The 26,484-nt window shown below is 32.5% G+C and overlaps 2 protein-coding genes across 3 annotated transcripts; both read left to right on the top strand.

The window, feature by feature from the left end:
* Nucleotides 1–3,529: 3,529 nt before the first annotated feature.
* On the top strand, nt 3,530–17,287 carry LOC111622460 (THAP domain-containing protein 1-like). Of its 2 annotated transcripts, XM_023364834.1 has the most exons (3): nt 3,530–3,891; nt 15,362–15,939; nt 16,154–17,287. In XM_023364834.1, exons 1-2 carry the CDS (start codon nt 3,624–3,626, stop codon nt 15,889–15,891), a joined length of 798 nt encoding a protein of 265 aa, XP_023220602.1. In that variant the 5' UTR covers nt 3,530–3,623; the 3' UTR covers nt 15,892–15,939; nt 16,154–17,287. The 2 variants fall into 2 exon arrangements, with proteins under 2 accessions (XP_023220602.1, XP_023220601.1); XM_023364833.1 differs by having other exon boundaries at nt 15,362–17,287.
* A 7,573-nt stretch (nt 17,288–24,860) lies between these two features.
* On the top strand, nt 24,861–26,256 carry LOC111622450 (E3 ubiquitin-protein ligase MIB1-like). Its single transcript, XM_023364820.1, has one exon. The coding sequence runs from the start codon at nt 24,961–24,963 to the stop codon at nt 26,206–26,208; it is 1,248 nt and encodes a 415-aa protein (XP_023220588.1). The 5' UTR covers nt 24,861–24,960; the 3' UTR covers nt 26,209–26,256.
* The last annotated feature ends 228 nt before the right edge of the window (nt 26,257–26,484 follow it).

The raw sequence follows: 26,484 nt of genomic DNA, 5'->3' as shown, positions 1-26,484 counted from the left end.
GGCAACACGAGCGGCAATCCGCTTATATTTCGGCGCATGCGTTCAGTATTCAAGATGGCGAACGATACCGACACTGTCGATATCTACGTGTTTACAAATTTTGTTTTGTACGGCTTGCTTTAATTAGCTAGAAAGTTTTGTCGAAGATTCGAACGAAGATTTTGGATTAGAGAGATTTTCTTGGATAGAGAAAGAACAACTGGTGTACAAAATACGCTTATTCCTCGAATAAGGTCTCTCGATAAAAAATACTATTTCGAGTAAGATTCGGTTGTTTTGTTCTTTGAATTAAATTATATATGATTCTTTGTGTAGAATTTGTGTTAACTAAAGTCAGAATAAAGAGGAAAGGATAATAAATTTATCTCGTTTATCACGTTGAACTTTTCGCCATTAAAATATCACGTGATTGTATTTTCTCACGTGACTACCAGACGAACTGTTATTGGCTGATAGAAACGGGTCGTGGAGGCGGTCGCGGCAAAAGATAGAATTCAACCAACTTTTCCTGCACGAGAAAAGCGGCAAGAAAAAGTGATGTCATTCTGCCTCTTTGCCTCGCTGCATGTGTGCATCCTCCTTTCTACGGGTTCGCTTTTCTCAACTCGAAACTGGCCTTTTCCCTTTCTTCGAGATCTTGGCCCGCAGCCTTTGCTGTTTCATCTTTTCGAGTTCGATCTGCTTCCCAAGTCCTTGCATCCCTTCTGGAACTTAAGGTCCCCAGAACTACCTCAACCAGGTGAAACCAAGACGGCACTGCCTTCTCTTCTTCGGGCATTTTAGAAAGTGCTTGCCTAACTCTAACTTGCCTAACCGTGCATAATCGTCAAAATTTTCCTTAACGGTATTGCACTCGGGGCTACGCGCCTCCGTACGTTCTCTATCCCATTGTAACTCGAGTTCCAACGTTGGACTCCAACTTTTCCGGTTCGGCCCTAGCATGTTCGATTTGTAGCCTAAATCTTTTGAATTCCTTTCGCGATTCGTTCTCCTGCCTATCTTGGCCGCTCTCACCAAATCTTCCGGGCTCATTCCCGTCCAACTCCCTTTCCTTCACTACCCGTGTTTTCCACTTTTGGCATCTCTGTGCAAAGGTGAAACGGATTACCTGGGTCTTTATCGTCGCCGATATTCGAAGTTTGTTGTCCGCTGTCCCGTCGTATTTCCGACTTCTGGATTGTCTTGCGTCGTAGATCAGCTTTCCTGCAGAGTGTCCTTTCAGCTTCCGGAGTCTTCCTTCTCAGGTGAGACCCAAATTATCCTTGTCGACTGCGCCAGTCAAATTGAACATTACATTTTTAATTAATGTTCTATAAATGGCATCTGTAACCAGAGCGCCGATGTTTGACAAATATTCTTATCCCGTATAAGTCCGTTCAAGAAAGTCACCTTACGATGAGATAGCACTTCCAGAAATCACCACTTGTCGATGACCAAACAAAGATACTTGTTGGTCAGAAGATGTCTTCTAATCAGACTATAATTCCTTTTCTTCAACAAGGGGAACGACTTCTTCTTAGCGAGACCATAGCAAACTCAAACTTTCCTGCCTAAACGGTTCTATATATGTGCTTTGGTGGGTCGCGGTCGACCAATCAGCTTCCCCCGCTGATTCGTAGCTTTCTGCTAGGTCCGCCGCCCATTCAAATCTACCCGATCGTAAAACGTTGCCCATTGGACCAGATTTTGACCAATCTCGATGAGCCACGATTCTGCCACGACATAGGTCAGGGCCGCGTTCAGTAACGCAGAACACCTAAGTTAGAATTCTGAGTGGCTTAGTGGGCGGAGCTAAGAATACATAAAAGAAGCTAGTGGTGGGAGGAGCCAAGCAGTAGTTAGAAACGAGTTCAAGCAGCATAACTAGACTTAGCAAGAATTCTGCGTTACTGAACACGGCCCTAGAGTCAGAATTAGCGGCTCTTTGCATAGACGTTTGCGGCTCTTCGGAATAAACTCCAATTTCATCTCACCTCATTTCACCGCAACCTTATAACTTATGAGTTTATGAGATAGAGCCGCCGAACAAACTTCGACTTGTTCTCTGTCCGCACATGACCACACTCGCGTTGATCAATATGAGTCGCATAAGAGTGGTAGCATTTGAAGCATATCTATATATATAACCCATTGAACGCGTGTCCGTCCATCCGTGTAACGTTATGCCGAAAACGGCCACTAGAGGCGCCTCTGTCGTATTTCGCACATTTAAAGTAATATGCGGCGCTCTGGTACTTTTGTTATCCTGTTTTCATGACAATTTGCCTCTTCTCACTTGACAAACTGCCGACCCCTGACATAGGTCATAACAGCAACATAAACACTATGACTAAAAATTTAGACAGCACACTTTACCTTTATTTTTTGAAAAGTTACAGTTCTGAAATGAATTTCTTTCAAGGTATTGAAAGATGTGAAATGACAAATCAGGATTCTTTCCTCGGATTCAATGGTTATCAGTTTATATCTGACAACCATTGAAAATACTTCTTTTGTGTGCGTTATAATTTTCATTTTCCGTTTTTGCTTAATTTCTTTTAATTTGCTTTTAAAATTTCAAAACTGCATGCAGGTCATGAAATAACATTAGGCATATTCAAAATCTCAGCATCAATCCAGTGAGATGCTGTCGTATTTGACTCAACTGTTGGCGTTTTCTATTGAACACAAACGCTGACTGCTGGGAATTTCGGGAGGAAAAAAAAAAACAAGAAAAGTGGCGAATGATATGAACTTCCACGTTACGTTAAGTTTATTTTTGAACTTATTTAATGAGAATAGCTTAATGAAAAATGAATATTTCGAAAAGAGAAATAGGGATAATTTTCTAAATTTTCGTAGGAGTTTTAAATAAATCAATCTTAAGATTACACTTTAACAACTAAAACAAATTATATGATGTCTCACGTAAATATACTAGTACAGTAAAATATTCTATTAATGTACTAACCGAATTTTAATTTATTCGGGGTTTATTCATCAACAAATAAATTCAAAATAGTCAACGCAAAATAGAGCTTTTACGAGTGTCGTGGTGGCTGCCATCATGTTTTCTGGCGTATCGAGCACCGAAAAAAACGCTTGCAGTTTGCCAGAAGCACGATGACAGCGACCGGAAGTTATCTGAGATTTTGAACAGAGATGCTGAGAGGTTCTGGCTGCGCACTGAGATTTAGAATACGCCCGCTAGTTTACCGCATTTTGCGCTAGGAATTATCCACAATACCGCGCGCGCTTAGCACAGCTCAAGGACTATACACTACATACACTGTAGTATATAGTCCTTGAGCGCAGCCAATTTTACACGTAATTTTACTACAGCCATGTCCCATCCGGATGTTAAACTGTGGGTTAATCTGTGTTTGCAGCAAACTATATCTATAAAACTATGCGGATATTAATATTAATTAGTAAACAAAACTTCAATAAAAGTGAAAAGATTTTAATAATGTACAGTACACTTTACGAAATAAATAAACATATATCAAGTATTACAACTATATTCTTTTACTTTATATTTAACACGAAAGCAAACGTATTTTGCTATTTTGACACGAAAAATCCGAGAATTCATTACAATATTTCCTATTAAAGTATTTTCTGCACGAATTTTCGTCCACCAGATGTCACGACATAATCTCCTAGGTGACCAAATAGTTTGTCTGTCGATTGCAAATGGCGCAGGAGATATGCCGGGATTTTGTTGCGTCCCAGGATGTACGAATCGCGGACGTCCCTACTCGTTTCACAAATTTCCAAAGGAACCGTCTCTACTGGGAAAATGGATTGAAGCTATAAGAAGAGATCCCGGACCTTATTTTACAATAACCGAATATACTCGTGTTTGCTCTGCACATTTTACCTCAGACGATTACAGAGATACACTCTTGGGTAAGAATATAATGCCCTCTACAGTAAGATTATCAAAAATATTTCTTGCATTCTCTAGTATTTTAGGAAAGGAATTTCATTTCTCAATTCTAACCTAAAAGATTCAGTCGAATTACGCTCCAATTGAATAACACTATCATATGCTACACTTAAAATTTGCAACATATTTACACTTTATATGATTTTCTCTTTGCATTTTTTAGTATTTTCCTTGTCGAAGAATTCTTTCAATTTATGAAATTATTCGTATTTACAATACTTATTTAAGATTCGTGCTCCTAAATCAATAATAATTTCATAATTTAGGTAACTCAATATTGTTGTGTAACAGTATTGTAATTAGTTCAATTAGGCTTAGTTGAATATATTAAATTTATAAATATATTGTTAATAAATTTTATTGAAATTTACTATATAAAAAATTGATTTCAAAAAACTTGATAATCTTTTTAATGATTAAGCTATTTGTTGTATTCTAAATGAAAACATTCTATTTGTTTGACCAGCTTTGCATTCTAGTGCATTAACTCTATATTTCCTTTGTTTGATTAATACATGATGCATTATTTTAATTTTGTAGAGATAATTGCAAATTATAGTTAACTTTGTTTTAAACGTCGCATGATACTTCATTCTTTAATGACGTGATATTTACTGAGTTGTTCTTTTGTAATTTTTCAATATTTTTTGTCGTTTGTAATGTATTAATTTTTTTATGACTAATATATTTATAGTTGTTTATAGTTTTCTATATTTGCATTGAAATTCTGTATATTAATGCTCAAAAATTAAATAACAAATGTAAAAATATAAATACAAAACTTTCCTAATGTATTTTAATGAAATTTTTGATAAAAGTATTGCAAGTATGTGTGAAAGAAAAATTATGTTGAACATTTAATGACATGTGCTAATATGCAATTAATAATCAAAGGTAATGTATAAAGTTTGGTTCCTTCGATAGGATGTTATGATTATTTCGGATGATATGTATAGTGTCTTGGCATGTTTTGGATTAGATGTCGGTTAATGTGTCGTCGGGAACTCGCTGCAAGAAATGCACAAATGTGTGTTTCTGTGATTTCGTTGTATTATCTGATATTCGTTAAACTACTACTAAAAAGAAATGAAAATATATTTGTTGTCAGTTATGGTGCAAGTCTATACACCACTGTGCCATCAACTCAAAAATTTTAAATATTTTGCATAATATAAAATTTATTATATGCTATAATAAATTCTAGCTCTCTCTGTACCAATATTAATTTGAGAATCAGTTTAAAAACTAAATTATTTATCTATGAAAAGCACAGTGGCCATCATTGAATCCAGTTGCAATGTCTTTCTCTGGGAGGAAACCATATGGGACATAACTGATTATCTTATATAAAGTTTATTGTTGTGAAGCCACCTAGACATGATTTGCCAGTAAACAGCTCTTTCCTTGGATGCAGTGAGATCTTTCATTTAAGGCAGTGTTTCTCAACCTCTAACGAATTGTTGCCCCCTTCAATAAAACTGTTACCTATTATCGCCCCCTTCACTTCAAAATTCCGATGCCGAGGACCAAGACTAACGCCAAATTCGTACTGCATTGAATAGACTTGTGACTAGTATAATGTTATTTGTTTAATTATTGTACGATATAACGAATAAAATATCTAATTATTCTTAATATAATGNTATCACCCCCGTCAATGAAACCGTTACGTAGTATCGCCCCTTCAATAAAACCATTCGTAGTATTGCCCCCTTCACTTCAAAATTCCGATGCCGACTAGTCTATTCAATGCAGTACAAATTTGGCGTTAGCCAAGGTTAACACCAAATTTGTACTACATTGAATAGACTAGTGACTAGTATAATGTTATTTGTTTAATTATTGTACGATATAACGAATAAAATATCTAATATTCTTAATATAATGTTTTTCTATATCGCCCAGAAAATTGTTTTTCGCCCCCAAAATATAAATTGTTACTAATCACCCCCTCAACATGGAAAAACGCCCTGTTGAGAAACACTGGTTTAAGGCATGGGTCACCAAACTACTATCCGCAAGGTCAGTTCAACCAGCCCATTGCTGCACTGTGCTAAAATGTAATTATTTATATGGAAATATCATAGATTGTAGATAAACTTACTATGTAAAAAAATTATAATAAGTATAAGTAAAAATGCAAAAATTGGTCCAATCTGATTTTTGCATCTGACAGTAATATAATATTTAGATAAATCAGTGAAATAAAAAATTTGGCAACTTTTTGCAACTTTGTATATCAGAGCACTTTTTGTATAAGTACCGTACCTGCAATGAAGTTTCTAAGAAAAGTGATTACCTTACTGTAGCCATCATGTTTTTGTATTGGCAAATAAATATGTTAGTTGTCTTTATTTTTTGTGTATTCAATGTGCTGTATTGAACAAACAGTTATATGGCTCACACTCGTTATTCTGTCAGTTATCTGGCCCACTGTGAAAAAAGTTTGGTGACCCTCTGATTTAAGGGCATTTAGTAGTCTTACTTATTGATATGACTGTCAAATATCCAGAAATAAGTCTTTTAGATGTGTATTGCTTGTTTGAAAATGGTTTCATGGGTAGCTTAATTAAGGATGCAACAATGCAGATGCAAGTGAGTGAAATTTCCAAGTGAGAGAGAATGTGGCGAGAAGAGGTGATGATGATTCTCACTCTCATCGGTTGTAATAAATGAGAGCGAGAAACAGAGAATATGAAATATCATCACCTCTTCTCGCTCACTCAGAAAACTCGCTCACTTGCGTCTGCATAGTCACACTCTTGGTTATCCCCAATTTTTACAATCAAGGCTAGTATGATTTTACCAGCCTTGATCTTATTATTCATTTCATTTCTTCAGTTGGATAATATTTTCAGATCATTTTTTTTAAAACTTCATTATGTTTACATTTTGTATAACAGTACAAAATGAAGCATGCATACTTGTGAATGCTTTTATGTTGATCTGGTTTTCATATAAGATTACTTTATGCAAATTTCATGTATACATTTTAAATTGGTGTGTAAATTATTATTACAACAAGTATTGGTATACCAAGCTTAAGAAAGTAGATAAAATATTTACTTTCTTACGTTTGTTTTACTTTTATAAATAGGTATACCAATTTTTGCATTTGTTCCTTAGCTTTTGAGCACCACTAATTAAGTTTGTAAATAATCTTGTGTGATATTTCACATCAGTTACTTGATTTTATACATATAAAATCAAGTAACTGATGTGTTATAAATATATAATATTTATAACACATAAATATTCAATATAAATATTATATATAAATATTCAATTTAATCAGTTGATCTTACGACGTATTTGCTTTTATTTTAATTTATAATCACAAGACAATTACTGTTATAAACTAATTTTTAAAAAACTATTGCATAAAAGTTTAGAAAATACATTAGGAAAAGTAATACAGTATTTTATTAAACTTGAAATGTATCTTGTGTTAAAGTTTTGTGAAACATATACATGGTTAGTCAAATATAACTTAGTTTGTTTAACCATATAAAATATTTAATAAAATTTATACTTTATTGTTTAATGTGCATAGTTTCAAGTATTATTTCCATAAAAATTTTTCCTGAGTCAAAAATTGGTGAATGAATTATCATAATTTATATATTATTGACATTTCATTAGCTAAGCAAGATGATTGTTGTCTCTTATTATCATGTTTCAATGAATTCCATTTATATAAAATATGCTGTGTATTAATATCTGTTAATTAATCTACAAAATTTTCAATAAATTGCACAAATTGTGTGTAATTTATGATCTGTTTATGCAAATTTGAATAACATTTCTATTTTATCTTGTAAAATTATCTTAGAATGCCTAATTTCACTATAAGTTAGTAGCTGTAACTCAGCACCTTCTCCACGTCTGGCATATATATTACATTCATAAAATACTTGTAAATTTAATTAAAATAAATTAATTCAAGATTCAAAATTTTTGTCTTTTTCATAATAATCTTTACAGGTCTTGGAGTACTTTGCACTTATGCTCTGATTCAGTAACTAATTCTTTCCATGTAGCCACATTGTTTGCATCAGCACTGTTAAACAGTTCAGTGCCATTTCAAACATTTCATATCACAAGATACAGCAGCTGAACAAGCAAACTAGAACACTGAGTGAGATACAACATTTCACTGTTTAGCAGTCAGAAAAAAATAGCTGTTGTAGTAGGGTGTGTGACATGCAACTGCCTTAATAGAATCATTTTTATTTCATATATTATTTTGATTAATACTGGTTTTACCATTCTGATCAAAACAGTATAAAAAAAAGTAACTTTTACCATTAAAATAATTTATATAATTATTATACTGTATAATACTATAAAAATTGAGACATTATTTTATAATTTTATTTTTCTTTGATAATGCTGCAGTTCTGTAGTGTTTATCACAAGCCATTGATGTTCCAAACAACAATCACTTTAAATCTTTTAATTTTGTACTGCAACATTAAAGTAGTAGGACATCATTATTATTTTTTGTTTTATCTATTCATCATGATTGTATCAGTCTCTAAAACTAGAGATTTATCCTCATGGATTGGTAATGAGATGTAATTTGTGCCATTCTGTTTAGTTTTGTATATTTTCCTCAATATTAGAACGCTTTTAGATGTAACCATTTTTTTCTGGCTCTTCCTATTTTTTTTTTCTCAGTAAAGCTTTATGAAGTGGCAAATCTGGAGGGAGCTTTAAGGTCACATTACAATGCTCTATTTATTTTGTAATTATTTCATCTAAAAAGTTATAACTGCATCACATTCAGTTCTAAATAGCTCTAATTCAAATCTAATCTATTTCATTTCCTCATATCTTTCTGATATTTCAGATATTAATTAGATTATAGAGGTTAGTGTCTAAGTTTCATATTTTTATAGATTGACTGCATTTAATAATGCTTCAGCATTTTTCTTTTTACATCTTTATGTAAATCATTTTAAAATTGCTCTTCATATGCCCAGCTTGTTTTGTATCAAGTATTTATATCTTTATTCAAATCTCTCTTTTATTACATACCATACTTCCAAGATAACTGAAATTTTTCCATTATTTATGTTTAATTCAATCTTACATTCAGTATTTTTCTTCTTGTTTGTTACTATTAAGTCTTAAGCACATTTATTCTTGTGACATAATTTGTTTTCAATGTTTCTAATGTTTATATAGCTTTCTCTATTTTTGGTTTATGTTCTGAATGACAGTTATCACCATATCATATTAAAAGTTAATTCCTTTACTTATGTTGTCTAGAATTTTAATTATACTTTTTACTGTGTAAATTAAAGGACAACAATTACAAATATGTATTCTTATCTAACACCATAATTTATCTGTTTTGTAAATTTATACTTATTTGAAGACTGCTCTTTGTTGCTGTTATAGTTTATTATAATTAAATTGTGTTTCTATCAGCTTTCTGCTCAATTTAAAATTCTTAAAAATCTTTGAACTAGATGTACAGTGCACATTTTTATTCTTAATTGTTTTATACAATAGAATTTTGCTTTTGTATTTCTGTTGATTCTAATTCTATATTATTATTATTATTATTATTATTCTATTTCCCTTCTTACTCATAAATTATTTTTAGCATACATATATGGGAATTTATGCTTATTGTCCTGTAGGTCTAATTACTGTAATACTACAATCCATAAGCACATTCCTATTTTCTTTTTAATTCTTATTTCCATATACTCTTATATTCTCTTCATTTCTCAGTTCTTAAAAAAGTAAAAATTTCAATATCAGATACCATTTTCCGTGATTCTAAGACATTTTTTTCTTTTACCTATTTTTACTTATCTGAAATACAGATACTGCTCATAATCAATAATATCTCACATTCACAATTTAAAACAAAAATCAGCAGCTATTAAGAATAGACCATGTGGTGTGTAATGCACTAACAGCAGACATTTTTGGCTATACTGTTCAACAATCACAAGTTCAAATGAGCTTTATTGGTGATGATTTTTTAATTTAAATTCGTTTTAAATTTTTAAACCTTCAAGATGATAATATAATTCAACTAAAAACAGTTATTGTATATGTAGAAAATCATGGTAATATATTTCTGCAAATTACTTATTCCAAGGTTTTTGTATCATTTTTTCTCATTTTTGTTTCTTTATAGAACTTAATAAAATAGATTATCTTAATTTTCTTCCATTAAAAAAAATCTTAAAATTTAGTTTCAAATACATGGTATATTTTACAACAGAAGAAATACTTTATAACTTAAAACAATACAGTCAACCCCCTATAACGCGGGTTCATAAAATTGCGACCATATTTATATAAAGACGCTAAAAGAGACTTGTAAAATGTGGTAAAATGTCATTGCCGACTCATGTCGCGACATGATTGGTCGAATCTGGACCAATAGTGGATGAGCTGCCGAACTACTTACACTCTACGGAGAGTTTAGGCGGGTAAGTTGAGTTTATTATCGTCTGTACAGTATATAAATTAGGTACTGTAAATCTAATACAATACTGTAATTTTATACATTTCTTGTGAAAAAAACATTTCTTATTCAACGGCCATAAAAATTATTTGTATTAATGATGTCTCCAAAGTTCAACGAATTTTTCACAGAAAAATAATTTATCAGAAAATGTGCCCGCTGTTTGGTGCGCTGCTTGGCGATGAAAACAAGCTTAAGCAATGGCATCGTCGAACGGTGCACACTCAGTAAGTAATCCTACAATTTTTTGTTTATAGCATAGTTTATACAGATTATTCCCAAAAAATTATGTGTGTTTTGGAAATGTTGAGTCAAATTAGTCTAGAATCGATTAATTTTATGGAAGAAAACCTTTCAAACAGCCATAGTCCATAAACTGCACACATGCCGGGTTGTGATTGGCTCATGTATTTAAGGATTCCTACAACGTGAAATTCTTATAAAGTGGAATGTGTCTACCGCGTTATAGGGGGGTCGACTGTATAGACCAGTCACATGCCTTCCAACACACTACAAAGTCACTCTGTGTATTTTAAACAAAATATATCAACATATTTGACAATACAAAATTCTAACAGAACAACTCATAAATTCACTCATTTTATGACAATTGCACAAACATAGAAACCTACACATGACAAAATTGTATACATTGAAAACATTTGACAGCATCACACAATCATGGTTATTGTATTTTTGCACACAAACACAATTCAACACTGAACTTCATCTCATATTTCATTACATACATTAAAACAAATAATGATATTTGGATATGATTTCCAGGTTTCACATAAACATATATCATCATACTAGCCAACCTTAGATTATAGATGACTTGATAACTAAGAAAAGCCAATTTTATAATGCAATGGCTGAGAAATAAAAACACAATTTGTAGAAAGATTTTAGATAAAACTTTCAGCACCTTTAGATATTCATTCTCTTTATCATAATAATAGGCTTACAATATTGGCTTTTCTTACTAGACAAATTACTAGTAGTAAAAAAGTAGAATACAGAGTAGTAGTACATTGTACTATATATAATAAGTACTATAAAAAAGTTAATAATTCCTTATAGTCTATTACCTCTAGTCTATAAAGAATGATTTTGGATATAACCATATTAGTTACTCTTGGTGCTGATTGGGAACAACATGACTGTTTCAAGATTGTACCATGTTCAAAGAAATCAATAATCATATCAAGAGAGTATTTAGACTTTTGTATGAAACTGATTTTATTTTTATGTTAATGTTTGTTTATTATTAATTCTCTAACCTTATTATAAAATTGAAATTAGAATGGTAATTCTGCATCAACGAACCTCATGTTAAGTTAGTTTCATTTTTATATTTTGGGTGCTAATGGCATGAACCTCCTGATTTGTAGTTAAATACAAATACTCTATGTAATAGTAACTCAAGTTTATGTTTATTATGAATTACAATATTATTTTTAACATTTAATTCTTATTCTATGTCATTAGTGAGAGAGAGAGAGAGAAACTGATTGTCTGAACTCAAAAATAATTTTTTAGTACAGTAGTTTCAATTGTCATAATCACAGATGTTTAAGTCAAGAACTTACTTTACTAACTGCATACATTTAAAGCAATAAACACATATGTTGTTTCTTCATTACTTGCATATTTATTTGGAATTATGTTTTGGACACACAAAGAACTAGAACAACTCCAAGAGAAAACATAAACATTAACAAAGCATATTGAAAATCATCCATATAACATCATTTCTTAGATGAGAGCTCTTTAAAAGAAACATCACAATTCCACAAAGCTCTAACTACTGTAGCCAAAATCTTTGCATTATTAAACTTACGTAACCCTGACCTGGATACAATGCAATACACAAAAGACACAGATACTATCATGCAGTCTTGAGTCTGGAGGAGCTCCATGGTAGACATCCTAATGATCTTATTCAGAATCATTTTGACAAAACTCACTTGAGTGTCTTTGAAGAGATGGAAGAATTTATAACTGCCATAATAGATTAGATCATTAGGTTTTCTCATTTCCCGGTATTTTAGGAAAAAAGTGAACTGTTTCCCTGGATCCTGGGATAGAATTAGTTATTTTTAAGATACATAAAATATCTTGAAATCAAATGACATAATTTTTTTTCATTTTTTTAAAGTAATTTAATACATTCTGCAACATCCAAAATCATATTAATAATGCTGTGTACGATAGATATTAAAAATTACCTTTGAATTACATAGAAATTTTTACAAACAGAAAAAATTTATTAAAGTTTGCTGGAAACTGCACATAACAAAAAAAAAATTCTTTCAATTCAGTTGAAAATTTGAAAAAAAAAATGAACTTAGATCAAACTTCTATCTTAAAAGATAATTTTCATTTTTAAATAAAACATAATACAAAGTATTATTGTAAATTTTTATAATAAGATTTTAAAAAGCAAAGATGATCAATATTCCGATCACTCAATCTAATTCTTATTTTAGTAATAAAAAGTCCTGCTACTGAGAATTCCCTTTCCAATTCAATTGATCTGAGTGGAATTGTGTTTAATGCATTTAAGAGAAGACAGATGTTATGTGTTTTTTCACCTGTAGTCTTGAAGATTTCTAGTTTGTTTTCAAGATTGTAGTACTTCCTTTACTCTGTAGTATTCTTGATTTGTCTACCTTGGCTGCTTTAATAGAAACATCAAGCTTATAGCCCAATAATTTGGCAGTTCATTTGTCTTTAATATTCAGGTTTATGAAGAAAAACTTTATACTTGCATACTTCGTACTCATTTGTATCCTTGCTCAATTTTCACAACCTGGCGTTACAAAGTTATTGAAGTTACTGGGTATGGTTAAAAATTAAGACAGCATAAGCACAATTATTCCAGATATTACAGGTTCTGACAAATAAAGAATTTTCAGAGTCTTGCCGCAAATAAGCTACATATTGATTACTGACCATTTGTGACATGCCATAACAAGCAAAAATTTTAACTAATAAGTAGGTTTAAAATTAATAAATACAAATGTATTCTGACAGTTTGAGTTAATTATACTTTCTATTTGCAAAATTTCATCAACCTTAACACAAAATTAGAAAAAAGTGAACTTTTAACAAATTTGCAGGATTTCTCGGGATAAAAAAACAACCAGGATCCTGTTTGAGAAACTGTATAGATCATATATACAAAAAACTACTGGGATAACATTTTTAAAAACACTGCTAGGAAATGATACATTATGCACAAAACTATACAGCCTATCTTGTAAGTTGCAAGCTTTTAGCTCAAACTGACTTATATCAGAATAAGCAAATAGCAAACATAATACATCAAAAACTTGCACACAAACTATTACATCCCAACAACCATACATATGACAAGTACATACTGCAGACATACAAAACAACATTCAAACTAACATAAGTCTATTATGACAGAGCAATATTCACAGACATAACAAACTTACATCATAGACATTTCCATTCCAAACATCCCCAACATAAAACACAAACATCCAAAAAAATCAGTAAATACTGTACTCAAAATTCATCTATGAAGCATCCGTGAAGAGTGGATATGGTACAATTTTTTCATAATTTTCTTCTATTTCACTTAATATATAATTAAATGAACAACAAATTGTAAAAGGAAAAAAGGAAAGAAAAAAAATCTAGCAATGAATTGCATAACTTTCCTGTCTATTATGAAATTTTATTTAAAAAGTAATTTTTATATAATGTTTATAAAATGGCAAAAAGCTTAGCTTAACTTTGAGAGTAGTGACGAGTTCTATAAAGAATTTAAATGCTAATAATGAATAAAATTTTCATTAAATTTAATCCCTGTATCTCTCTGCTCCTCAAACTTTAACCACAAAAATTTAATAGCATTAATGTCTCTTATACACAGGCAACCATGCCAGATTTTTTTTCTTAATTAATCATTATCCAATCTTGAGATATTAAATGAATATTAATTGTTATATATTAAGTGAAATAGAAGAAAATTATGAAAAAATTGTACCATATCCATGGAAATAGAATTTTTTTTTTTTTTACTCTAAGGTTCAAGACATGTTCTCAACACATGTAGATTTGCAAACAATCCAGAGAGTCAAATTTGATATGATTCCAATACTTTCCCTTGTTTTGTATACATAACAGCTGGGAAAGCAATAGGAAAAAAATGAAATATGAGATGATACCTTTTAAGCTGCATACAAATTAAGTGGCATGATTTCAACAGTAACTTCAAAGGTATAGGTTATGTGACTTCATTTTAGAAGTATTAGTTTTATTAAATATGAAATTTGTTCAACAAAATATAATATGACAAAAATCTAAATGTTTGATGAAAGTATGGAAAAATTTAAGAAGAAAAATTTGTTTTCATTTGCAGTTTATTTTTCTTGTTAATATAAACTTTTATCTTATACATACTGCATGTAATTATAACAATTAATGATTGAATCTCTAATATTCTTATGAATTTGAATTCTATAAATTTGCATAACCATTTTTGTTCTCAAATTCTGTTAAATATTTATATTGTGTGATATTGACATAATGCTATAACAATAATAATAACAGATAATAATAGTGAAACTAACATAAGTCTATTTTTTCTAGACAGTGTTAATTTCTATTGTATGCTATTATTCTTGATTTCTGAATTGCATATTTCCTGTTTTGAATGAACATTTAATTTATTTAAATTAGATTTGAATGTTAATACATCAGTTAACTATTACACTACTGAATCTTTATAGCCGATTTTATATATTTATCGAGTGAATTTTTTTCAGATATATTTCAGTATTTTTAGTAAGATATAAAAATCTGTGGGTGTGTAAATTATAATAAAAAAAAATTTTGTTTAACAAATTTTTATTAAATTATAAGTAAGAACAACTTTAAAAATTGTTTAAATTATGTAGGTGAAAGAGCAAGGTTAAAAACAAATGCTGTGCCATCTGTATTCAATTGGGGTGTAAAAGATATTAGAAGAGGACGTGGTCATCGTAATTCAAGGACAAGAAAAATTGAAAGGCCAGTCTCTGGTGACGAATTCAATCAGATAAAATCCGAAGATCTGACAGCAATAAATAAAATATCACCTTATAGACAATCAAAAGCTGTAGAAAAATTTTCTAGATTCATGATAGGAAATGCTTCAAGTGAGAAACTGTTAGAAGAAGCACTTAGGCTCAAAAGAGTTGTTCACGACACAAAAGTGGGCAAATATTCTTTCACATCAGAGAATTCATCTCATGATAACATATTGTCGGAAAATCTCCACGAACTACTAGTACCTGAAGTTATTTTGGAAGAGAAGGAGACGGAATTTAATTTTAAAGAAAGAATCAGGTGTGAAAAAGGCACACAGGCTGGAAGTAGTTTAGATTTCAAAGACGTCGAATGCCAAACAGAAAATTTATGTACTTGCCAACACGTTAATGATTGTTAAGTGTTTATAATATCTAGAAAATGCATATCAATACAATACCAGAGAAAGGTAAATTTGATATTCTTTAAAATAATTTTCATATTGTATAGAAATATTCATTTTATTAACACTATACAGTTGGTCAAACCAAACTTAAATAAGAAAATAAATATTTATTGATTCACACTAAAAGAAGAGGACTATCTTTCAGTTTTAACAGTTCTATGTATATATCTGAGACATAGTCTCTTTTCTCACTCACTCTTTTTCAAATTTCCATTAGATAGGAATTAAGAAAACCATCAGATATTCTGATTGTGTAAACTTGCTTCTTCCAACTATGTGACTTCACGATTGGTGCAACATTTTAAATGCCTACTAATATTTGATTGTAAATAATATATTGTAATTTGTTATTTGTAGTCCTTTACAAAGGAGGACTTAAGTCATATCTGTTCACTAATTGTTGTCGAAGTTTGTTAGAAAAATGGTGTATTATTCAACATGGTATTTTGCTTAATGGCTGCCAAATAATGTTTCAGCTTGATTTTATTTTAGATTTATGGAGGCCATAGGTAAAGCACTAAATCAGGTAGCAATAACACCATTTATAATGTTTTCACTTAAGAGGAAACAATAAACAAATGTTAAAAACCTTGTATTTTTGCTCAATGGCTTGAAACTTTAAAACATTTTAGATATTCAGATGAAATTGAAATGTTATTTTATTACAGAAGTATTTGAAAAATAAAAATAGTTATCTGTACCACAAATGAATGTAAATTTAATCAAATTCCTGTTTAAACATACCTCCAAAAACCGAAGAGGCCACATTTACACATTTGAATATTTATTATCATAGAAACAGTAGAATTTGATAGTTTTTTACATTCACTTGCTATACAATCCACAGCTATTGGGATAGCAATTTTCAGAAACAGTTTAAATTAGACGTCTCTTAGTATTGTGATAATTATGTGAAGATTAAAGATTTTTTTTGTACGGTTGTTTATTTTATTATTCATGAAATGTTATGAAAATGAGAGTATTAAATGTTTTGTTGGATTCTTTTGGAGATATAATTTCTGTTAACATAGTGATGTATGTTTCAAATATTTTGTTTGAGTAAAGAAAAATACAAATTGTTGATAATATTAGAATAAACTTGTCCAGTTGATTAAGGAGAGTGTTTGTTTTTTTGGATACATTGTTTTTGACTATTTGTATCTAAATATATTTAAAAAGATTGAGCATTTCAAACTCTTGGGAAAAAATGTTAAATCTCTAAAATATGTAATACAGGTTTTATTACTGATATATTTGCAATGTTGCAGACTGGCATATCAAAAATTTTATTTGAGCATCTCCCAGTCTTGTTAAAATTGTTTTAGATAATCGGTTGTATCAAAAATATTTTTGATAAAATCAATAAATGATTTGTAATTAAATGGTTTGATATTTTTTATTTTCATTACATATGTGTAAAGTGTACTTCACGTTATTTTTGTATATTTAACCATTAGCATAAAAAATATTACATAAATAAAATTTTTTACAAGACTTAATGAATCAAGATAAACGAATAATAGAGAAGTTAACAAACCTAGAAGATTTGGCAACAGCCACGATGGAAGAGATGCGGGTACATATTTGATACCTTTGAAAAACCATATCACCTTTGTTTTCAGAGTATAGATATTAAGAAATTAAAGGATCGAGTTCTCTTCGACTTTGTTAATCGTTGAAACTTGCGTGTGAGACATTTCTCCACTCGGAAAAATCTAGTTATGGCGTATACCAGGTGTGGCCAAACTTTTATCCCTTAGGCGCTACTTTTTTGGTAAAATATAGTCTGCGGGCGACTATGAATATGGGCAATTTTAGGATTTTTATATGCGCATGCGTTAACATTCATTTGCATTGTTCATCGTGTCTACGTGTTGGCCATCCCTGGCGTATACAATGATGTTACTATCTTTTCGTGTACCCTATGCAAGACTATATCTGGACTTTTTTTTTCTTTTTTCTTTGAAAAAAAAAAAAATAATAATAATAATAAGATAGAAATGGTTCATTTTTAAGTTTAAAATTTAGAATTTCAGAATGAAAATGGTTTTTTTTTGTACCCCATTTCAGGGCGCCATTCGTCCTGGACCCCTATTATTTATATACTGTATATACACAGTAAATTCCGTTTATTTGGGACATTGATGATCGTGATTGAACGCAAACTAGACTGTGCCTCTAGTTGCAATTATGTCAGTTATTCCAAATTAAGCTGTAGAATAGTTTTAAAGTAGAAAATTCTCTATATATTTCTTGAATTTGCTAGACCTAAAAAGTTAGGTTGGAAGAGAGAAAAATTGATTTTAGTGTCTTCTTCATCTGGTCCGTTTACCCAAATTAAATCCTTTAAATCGGATTTATTATTCATTTTTTATGGGTAAAATATTTATTATTTAAGTAAATATTTTATCAGAGGATTATTCATTCTATGTGATGATCTCAGCTTGAGTACCATCAACTGGTAACAGTTTTTGGGTGCGTTCGTTAATAGCGGTCGCTCTGCGTCTCCGCTACAACGGGAGTGCGCTGCTGTTTGTAGGCATTTAGGAATGACAGTGAAAGAAAGAAAGATGGCAGCGCTATACGATACTATCGATAGTATCGTGATGGAAGAATTTATAATTCTAAAATAGCTTTTAGAGGCGAAAGAAGGGTCCCAATTGTAAAATTTAACCATTAAATGGATTATTTGTTGAAAGAGTATTCAAAGTAGCCACGAAAAAATTAGAATGCTTGCGCGGAGGTATAAAAGAACGCACCCTTTATTACATTTCATGTTGTACAGTACGAGGGTTTTACCCAATTCCGGAACTGTGTTAGAGTCAATCCGTGCTATAGAAGTGCCGTGTTATACGGGGATTACCTGTAGATGGGTTTTATTTTTTTTTCTTTACTCTCCACCCTGTGGGCACTAAGGGGGCCTCTTTTTAGCAGGGTCATTATGGGTTCGGCCAGGCCTCACCACCCGGCCACAATGGGGTAGCCGGGTGGTGAGAGATGGGGTCAGACATATTCGGACTGACCACCCCGAAAAATTCCTGGGAATTTTTCAACCCGTTCGGATTCGATCCCGGGTCCCCCAGAGTGGTAGGCTGCCACTTTAACCATTCGACCGTATGTAGAAATGGTAGTTCCTGGTAGAAACTACTAACGCGTTCTTCGTTTTGTACTTAGAACACTGCTTTTTACGGAACTGAACTCGCAGCGGGAGTTTTTCAGGGTTTCCTCCTTGCCGATGACACCTGAATAGGGGCCAGCTTCCCCTTAAGGTCCTTCCGGAAGGCATTCTGTCCCCCTCGCGTGGGCCGTCTCCTATAAGGCCGGCTTTGGTCGCTTCGTGACCTCTCTTCTGTCTTCCTCGGATTGGTCGTCTTCGATAAGGCCGCCTCTTCGGTCGCTGAACGATCTTCCCCTCTGTTCTTCCGGAGTGAAAAGCAAATTAGGCTACAGCACTCCTCTATCGAGCATGAAATGAAATGAAGGAACTGAACTCTATCCGGATTTGTATACTCGAACTAAATGAAAATGTTTACGAGTTTTTTAGGAATAATTAAATTAGTTTAGTGTGTATTAAATTTATACCGATATTTTTAAAATTTGTATTTTTATTAGAGTTCATAATTGTTTATTTTATTACTATTAGTAACTAGCAGATATGTGCAACATTGCCCGCTAAACAAAATGAAAACTTACGAAGTGTCAAGGTAACCAAATCGGAGGAAGAGTAGGGCGTGCAGATTCATGGAAGTCATATTTCCCTCGGGGTCTCAGAGAATGAACATGAAAAATTTGGTGCAGATCGGACAAAGGGTTTAGACTAATAAGATAGATGAAGACAGGGATAAGGTGTCTAGGTTTCATGGTAGTCTATATTTTTCTCAGAGACCGAGTGGATAAAACATTAGTCGTGGGTTCGCGCCTCGCCAACGGGTTGTCCACATAGAGTTTTCTGGGTTTACACGTTAGTAACACCTAAATAGGGGCAGTTTTCCATAAAAGATTCCGGGAGGCATTCTCCCCTCAGCAGATCGCCCATGTGTCAAGTTGCCATATATGAATAAAAAACTCAAATCAAACCGAGTTAAGCAAGAATAATTTGGAGCAGAGAGAAACATTATATTATATAACTTATATAAAACCGATGAGGAACCGTCTAGTTCAACAGTTCCAGTTCCAGAAGCAGAACTGGATATACTACAGAAGGTTCCTGAAAGAGACTGGCAAGCAGCTAAGCAAATCAATGGCATAATCCGTTCATTTCAAAAATATTTTATTAGTAACTATTCTTCCAGATGATTTTTGTAAATTTATTGGTTGGTTGCTTAGCTGCTTGTCTTGTCTTGTATCAAGTAGTTGGGCATGAGCTCAGTGGCGTGTCGTGACATTTGTTGATAGGGAAGCTGTGTTTCTGTAAGAAGCCGACTTCCAGGGGCAATCAGTTAATTCTTTAAATGTATTTTTAGTGGATTATTTATCTGACATATTTAATAAATAAAGAAGTTCAATATAATTACCTCTATTATTAGATTCAATAGATTCCCTATGCCCTCTAAATGCCGAATCTTGCTTTGATAAAAACATATAACATCTATTAATTTAAATATATCTATTTGCCGTAACTATCTCGTTATAATTTTTAATATTTACTTTATATTATTTACTAATGTTAAATTCTATTCCGCTTCGATTTCCAAATTGCTTCAAATACGAAAGAATCGACGATTTTTCGTGTCTTTTGCCAGCTAAATTGTCAAAGCCATTCTTATTCCACACACTAATTTCATTTGAAAATAGCAAGCCAACAAAATTTTTGCATTTTTATGCATCCACAAAGCCATTTTATCGTGAAAATGTCGGAAAATTTTTTTTATTGAAATGTTTATATTTAACTTAGGCATTGGCCTTTCTCTTTTAATAATGTATTCTTTTTCATTGTATGATTTTGAGCCAAAGCTTTTTTAAAATAAATTTTAAATATCGCAATTACATTCTGAATCGCTAGCCACGATATAAGGGCTAAAATTAAAAATAAAATTATAAAAACTTACTTGGTGAGATAAAATGTGTGGTGGATATACATACCTGGTACAAAATATTCTTCAATTGTATGAATATACTTTTAAACAATATTATAATTAAATATAGCTTTGTAAAGAAACGTACTGTACAGAAAAATAACATAAAATCTTCTTTACTTTTTAAATCTTAACTACTTAGTCAAATAGCTCTCTACGAGTGGAGAAACAGTCCTGCTAGGTGTACGGTGCGATTTGTCAGCCTGCGTGCATGCACGCAGGCTGACAAATCCTGAGGGTGCCCATACCGGATTAACGTCAAATGCCTCTTTAGTCGCATCACTAGTATATCTCAAAGGACGCGACAGGGGTGTTGTAAATTTTAAACGTTTCTCACTATAGCTGTAAAAATCTAAATATGTTAAACTTAATAGTCATTTGTTTTCTAACTAATTCGTTTTAGGACCAGGTGTCCACGGAAGTTTCCAAAATTTACAACTTTTCGGTCACTCTCGTTGAACTGGAAAAATTTCTGTTTATATTACGTCTAATATTACGAATAAATCAGTTCCCCACTGTACTCGGCTAGAGATTGGGTCGGTTAAGCTTTTAAGTAATATTCCGGCTCTTTCAGCAGGGTTTTATTTATCTCCCTAATTCCCTAATCTCTTGATTATTTAACTCCACCATACTCAACCTGGTGCCCACTGTGCTTTTGTGAGTTGCCCGGACGTGAAAGAGAGCGGAAAATTAATTACGCTGACTTCTGGAATTAATTACCACTTCTGGAAAGTAGTGCCCGATCAATATAAGACTGTAAAAAATGTGCTCAAATTTTACTTACGTTGTTTGCATCAACGTATCTATGTGAAACGTCAGACACAAAATTAAATATGCAAAGAACATATATAAAAACTGGCTTACTGATTCACACCTGGATGCCGTTTTACGAGTAGCATGCAGCAGTTACAAACCTGATTTAAATGAATTGACAGCCGAGCGGTCAAGGTGGCAGCCTACCGCTCTGAATCGAATCCGGTCGGGTCAGGGAATCCCCCAGGAATTTTTCGGGGAGTGGTCCGTTCGGATATGTCGGGCTCCGTCCCTCACCACCCGGTCGCACCATTGTGGGCCTGGGTTCGGCCAGGCCCACAATGGTGCCTGCTATAAGAGGCCCTCTTAGTGCCCACAGGGAGGAAAGAGTATTAAAAAAAAAAAAAAGATTTAAATGAAATTGTGAAAAAATGTTCGCAATATCAATAGTCTCACTAAATTTCTAGGGTAAGTGAGAAATTAAGTAAGTTTTTTATTATAATTGTTATGTTGCGGCCGCGTGTAATAGCTATCTTGTGTATGTGGCCCGAGAGAAAAAAAGTTTGAGTATGGTGGATTTAACTATTTCTTAAGTAGAAATAAGTTGAAACCGGTTACTTTGTACTCGAATATTTGTAGTCTCAGGAAAAAAGTGGAAAGACAAATTTTTATGACAACGGATACATAAATAGCAAATTTAAGGAAAATAAATTCTAGAGCTTTTTCTGTACCTCGTGCATCTCTCTCATTCACTAAATTTAGTTGTAAATGATGCTACCAAAGTAACAGTTAATTTTTTAACATTGTACAAGAATTGTACACGTTTTTTTCTACATCCCCTTAAAGATGGGACGTACGAAATCGTAATATCACTGGTTTAACATTGAAATCCATAAGTAATACAAGATGAGAGAGCAGAATAAATATATCAAATATTTTAATGAATTTTTTTAACTTCTGTCAACTATACAGAACTATCATAAAAACATACCAGTAAATTCTTATCGGTTGGGTTAAGTTATAAATCTACTCATGATTCACATAATCGGGCGAAGGCGGCCAAATATCTAGCGGGCAGGCGGCTAACAGCCCAGAACCGGTCCTGGATAGAATTGGATGCGGTATACGTGTAGCATCCACTCGAGGTCCTAGGCTTCCACCAGCTAAACCGGGTGAGGTTGATGCTCTGTAAAGAGCATGCACGAATCTGGCTGTTTGGAAGCTGACAATACAGTGCTTCCACTCCGCCACTTATATTCAAATATACAATAGCAATCTTATTTTTTTTCACATGTAGTATAGAAATTTGTAATAAGATACATAATGCGGTTATAATAAAATATTGTACGATTATTTTCATATAATTAAAATTAATATGTATTTATTTTTTAGAAAAACAAGGGAAGCGGCGCTTCCACCGCTTCCAATGACGGCACCCACTGCATGAGCTTTTAGGACAGTGGTTCTTAACCAGTGTTCCGCAAACCTACCTCGAGTGTTCCACGAAAGAAAATATTTTAAAGTTTTTATTCAAATTTATTTTCATTGCTATATTCGTAGATAAAAGATTATTTCCATGTTTCCATTTTATTCAATATATTAAAGTTTATTGCTTCATTATTTCCTGAGAATAGTAAACTTAGAATTGTTTATTGATTTTTAAATGTATTGATGCTAATTCTCCGTGTAATAAAATGTATATGAATGGTGTTCCGCTATATCGCCCCGTGGTAAAGTGTGACGTAATTGTCATGTAATAGTAATCGTATGCGTTTATGATGGTCGTTACGCGGGGAATAATGCCTTCCGGGAGGTCTTTTAAGGGTAACTAATCCCTATCAGGCGTTACAAACGTGGCGAAAACCCAGAAAACTCCACGTGGCCAGCCGTCCTGGCGAAACGCGAACCCACGACCGAATTCCCAGTGTTCAGGGAACGGAACCGCTTGGTCACTGGTGGGTCTAGCTGCTTGCATTAGACGTATTTCAAGCAAAAAGCAATTGCCAAAGGTTGCCAAATTGGACTGTTGAAAAATTAAGAACGCTTTATCTTATGATTTCTCTGGTTGCTATTTTTAGGGCTCTACGAATCTATCTAGCGGTATCATTTATTTAAAAATTTGAAATAACCACACTACGCCTTGCAGGCAAGTGGTAGCGTTTTCTCTCTCCGTGCTTGCTTACATTTACTTCCAATGTTTTTCAAAGATTGTAATAAAAATAAACATTTTTTAAAATTAATTAATCTTCCAGTAGATCTCTCTTTTTGTGTTTAACATTATTACAGTAGACTACGGGAAAAGTGTTTTTTCAGCTTACCGGGATAAAGTCCGCATAAATGGGCCAAATGATCTATTCCCCGATGTGGCCCAATTAAGCGGAATCTATCAAATTTTATAATTCTTATCTTCAGTATCTCTTCCAAAAACCTATACTATGCTATTTCAAAATTTAACAAAGTTAAGGTTTATTCAGCTTTATGAAGTGCAAGAACATCGGTATTAAACATTGATGCCAAAACACATCCACAGATAGCAAAAAATCATTATATTGTTTAATGACTATTGTTTCGTAGCGATCAAAGTATTGCATGTTTCAGTTAATTCGTCTATTGTTAATTCGTCAGTTTTCTGCATAAACCACCATTTGATTTGGTCTGATCACGCCGTTTAAATAATTAAATAATTTATTGAAAATATTTGTTTAGAAATTGTGTAGAAATCGCTTATTCTCATTGTGCCGAAGGAAAATCAGAGTCCTACTTGATACATTGATCTATAAACATTTGTAAAATTCTTATTAACTTTCACAAATTGTATGATTGCGTTACGAACGCGATTCATTTTATTAACGTATTTTTCGCCTTATAAGATGCTCTTTTTTGTACCTAAAATTTATATGAAAATTAGGATGCACCTAATACAACTGTGCTTATAAGGCGAAAAGTAATCTCATAAATTGACAAATTTCATTTTCCAGAGCTTACTCTAAATAAATCCCCCTCTTATAGCATTATGAGTGGATATTTTGATCTGCCATATTCCAGACTGATTAAGATTTAGTAAAATATTTTTGAAATAAATAATTCTGCGCAACTTACTCATTGTTATAGGCTGAGAATTGTTTCGAAACATTAGCGATTGACAAGCCGTTCGTTTCAGTTTGATCGATTATCGAATATACGAAAGGTCCTAATCATGTCGAGTATAAAAGTTAAAGAAATAACATCGGACCAAACGATGAAGTCCGAGACACGTAATTCAGTTTGTTCTGCGAGATCGTTGGTCGATCTGAATGATACTCGAGCTAATTCTTCAAAAAAGAAATATCGATCGCTTCTGACATCAATACAGAAAAAATGTAGCGCGGCAGAAGAAGATCCTGATGTAGGAATTTTTCATAAAGCCATTTGTAAGAATGACGAGGAAAAAGTACGTAGAATGTTAGATAACGGGATGGATCCTAACGCGGAAGAAATTCATTCTCGAAAGATCCCTTTAATCGAGGCAACTAAAAGGGGTTTCGATAAAATCGTGAGGACTTTATTAATTGCTCATGCCGACGTAAATAGGTGTAATCATCAAGGAACAACGGCTTTGCACGCTTGTATGCGTCCGACGAATTTTAATCAAGAAATTATTCAATTATTTCTAGAATGCCGGAATGCAAATTTTAACATTCAAGATAAACTGACAGGCAGTTCTCCTTTGCATATATTAACAAGAAATCTCGAATCTAGGACCATAAAAACCGTCTCTCTTGAGAAGGTCAAAGCGATATTAGAAGAATTGGTTCCGAGATGTAATATAAATTTAAAAGACGTAATGGGCAACACGCCGTTACATATATTAGCGAAAGGAAAGGAAGACGACGTGGAAACCGTGGAAATATTTTTATCCGGTAAACCCGATGTAAACGTTAGAAATCATCTGGGAGAAACTCCTTTAGCAACTGCTATAAATAACGGAAATTATAAAATGGCATTAGCTATTTTGAAACACGACGTCGATCTCGGGATAAGAGATAGATACGAATGCACCGCACTTCATCACGCCGCCAGAAAGAATTCGGTGTTACTAGTTGCAAAATTACTAGAGAAAGGAAGTGACGTCAATGCTCAAGATCCTCGTGGAGATACGGCTTTGCACATCGCAGCGGGAAGAGGCTTGGTGGATGTTGCCACTGTGTTGCTGGAACATCCCGAAGTAAATATTAACAAACAGAACGAAGACGGATTTACGCCTTTGATGTGTGCCGTCGATAGTTATTTTACTAAAATCGTCAAGATGCTTCTAGATAAGAATTGTGATTTAGATATTAAATCCGATCAGGTAAATAAAGATGCATTGGATATTGCAAAAGAACACTTGATAAAGAGAAAGAAGAGAGACATTTATCAACTTTTATGTGAAAAGAAAAATATCTCAAAGAAACAAAATTTTTGATACTTATGTAGTCCCTCGGATCGTTCAAAATAAATTAAATTTAGCTAATTAATCTTTAATACATAGCGTGTTGATAAATATGATTTCATTTATAGGCCTTTTTCTTTCTTGCTACGCATCATGATAATCTCATTTCATAAATTCCTTTTTTATTTTGATATTTATAAGAAAAACAAGCAGATGAGCCCGGGCAAAAAACTAAGGTCCTAGAATATAGGACCTTGGCAAAAAACAACAACAAAGATTAAAATTATTAGATAATTTCGCTCTATATTC

Source organism: Centruroides sculpturatus, unplaced genomic scaffold (assembly GCF_000671375.1).
Source record: "Centruroides sculpturatus isolate CEXI.00-Female unplaced genomic scaffold, Cexi_2.0 scaffold150, whole genome shotgun sequence".
Classification (NCBI taxonomy): Eukaryota; Metazoa; Arthropoda; class Arachnida; order Scorpiones; family Buthidae; genus Centruroides; species Centruroides sculpturatus.
This window is presented reverse-complemented; position numbering and strand designations above follow the sequence as displayed.